The following is a 1,457-nucleotide window of genomic DNA, read 5'->3' on the forward strand; positions in this document are numbered from 1 at the left end:
GAGTCAGCAAGAGTCAGCAAGCTGTTCAAATGTGCTTCGCCCCGATAGAATCTTTTTCATGACAGAGAAAGAAACGGTATCATTCTTGTAATAACACTTAATAAATATACTTTCACGTACATTGGATTACTGAGTGCCCTTTCCTGCTCTTTATCACCATTAGAATTTGAGTTTAGACAGCATATTTAATTTCTGCATATTTCTTGAACACATGCAGCCGATACCACAGATGAAGACACTGTTAGAAATTTTTTTCCTACACATAAAAACCCCAACAAACTTTGTACTTAGTACAAGTGACCAGCTGACTGACAATTGACGTACCTGCGTAGATCCGGCGGTGTTGGTTCTGGATGTGTCTGTACGGTCTTTCATATTTCTCCGGCACCTGCAGCGGGCCGTGGACAGACTGGTAGGCCAGGTACAGGAACAGGGGCTGGGACGTGCGGGGAGAGATTGGTGTCAGAGATACTCTGGAGATATCCTAAAGCCGTCTCACATAAATCATCATAATGTCCCTCCACTTTTGTCTCCTTTCCCGGACCTCAGGTCAATGTATTGTTTGAACTACACGTATACCATAGTACCATAAAACTGACCTAAACACCCCGAACGTGTGACCCTCACTGGTGAGATTGAAGACAAACGAGGCAGGGGCAGATCCAGAGCAACTGAATTGGTAAGCCTGAACTGATGGGTGACAAGAAAAGATGAGGATAATAATATGTGAAGCGTGCTGACAAAATGAGTTACTTCTCGGATTCAAACCTTATGGAAATAGATACACACCAGGCTTGTAGGTGAAAATCTTACAATTAATAAGTATGAAATAATAAAAGGCATGTTATAGTTAAAGAATATATAGCACCAGAAAAATTCAACAAATTTGACCACGGTGTCGATATTTGGCCGACGTCTCCATTTGTGGATTATGAGAAGTAACTCATTTTGTCAGCACGCCTCACATATTGATATTAATATAGTTGTTTTTTTGTTTTTTTTAAAAGAGCGTCCAAGCAAAGAAATGAACGGCGAACCTTGACAGCAGATGTCTATCGCGGATCTGGCACTTGATGATGGTGATCTTAAAAACCCCTCATCTCAATGTCCGCCCCCCCACATACGCACTATTCCCCGCTCACTTTCCTGGGATCATGAGCCTGCACCACATCAATAGCCTTCTCCGTGAAGAGATGACCAGAGTAATGTCCCTCCTCGCTATGTACAGGGCCGTTCTGGTCACGCAGGTCCAGGTACCAGTTCCCGTCTGAGAAGTTCTGTTTGTGGGCGTAGTAGGTCTCCATACCGTTCAGATATCCTGGAGAAAAAGGGGAGGAGGAGGGGGAAAGCCAGAAGAAGGGGAAAGGGGTCGGTGGGTGTGTGTGAGATGGTGGGGAAGAAGGGGGGTGAGGGAGGGAAGGGGAAGAATCGGCATTGTAAGAGACTGAAGGGGGGTG

At 44.9% G+C, this 1,457-nt stretch overlaps 1 protein-coding gene across 1 annotated transcript in view; it reads right to left on the bottom strand.

Annotated features, from left to right (window-relative positions):
* Nucleotides 1–324: 324 nt before the first annotated feature.
* LOC101864720 (arylsulfatase B) overlaps nucleotides 325–1,457 on the bottom strand; it is a gene marked incomplete at its 3' end in the record, with an annotated part of 6,483 nt that continues 5,350 nt past the window's right edge. Inside the window, 2 exon segments of the mRNA XM_013089430.2 lie at nucleotides 325–436; nucleotides 1,143–1,318. Coding sequence (XP_012944884.1) covers nucleotides 325–436; nucleotides 1,143–1,318 — 288 coding nt within the window.

Source organism: Aplysia californica, unplaced genomic scaffold (assembly GCF_000002075.1).
Source record: "Aplysia californica isolate F4 #8 unplaced genomic scaffold, AplCal3.0 scaffold00949, whole genome shotgun sequence".
Lineage (NCBI taxonomy): Eukaryota > Metazoa > Mollusca > Gastropoda > Aplysiida > Aplysiidae > Aplysia > Aplysia californica.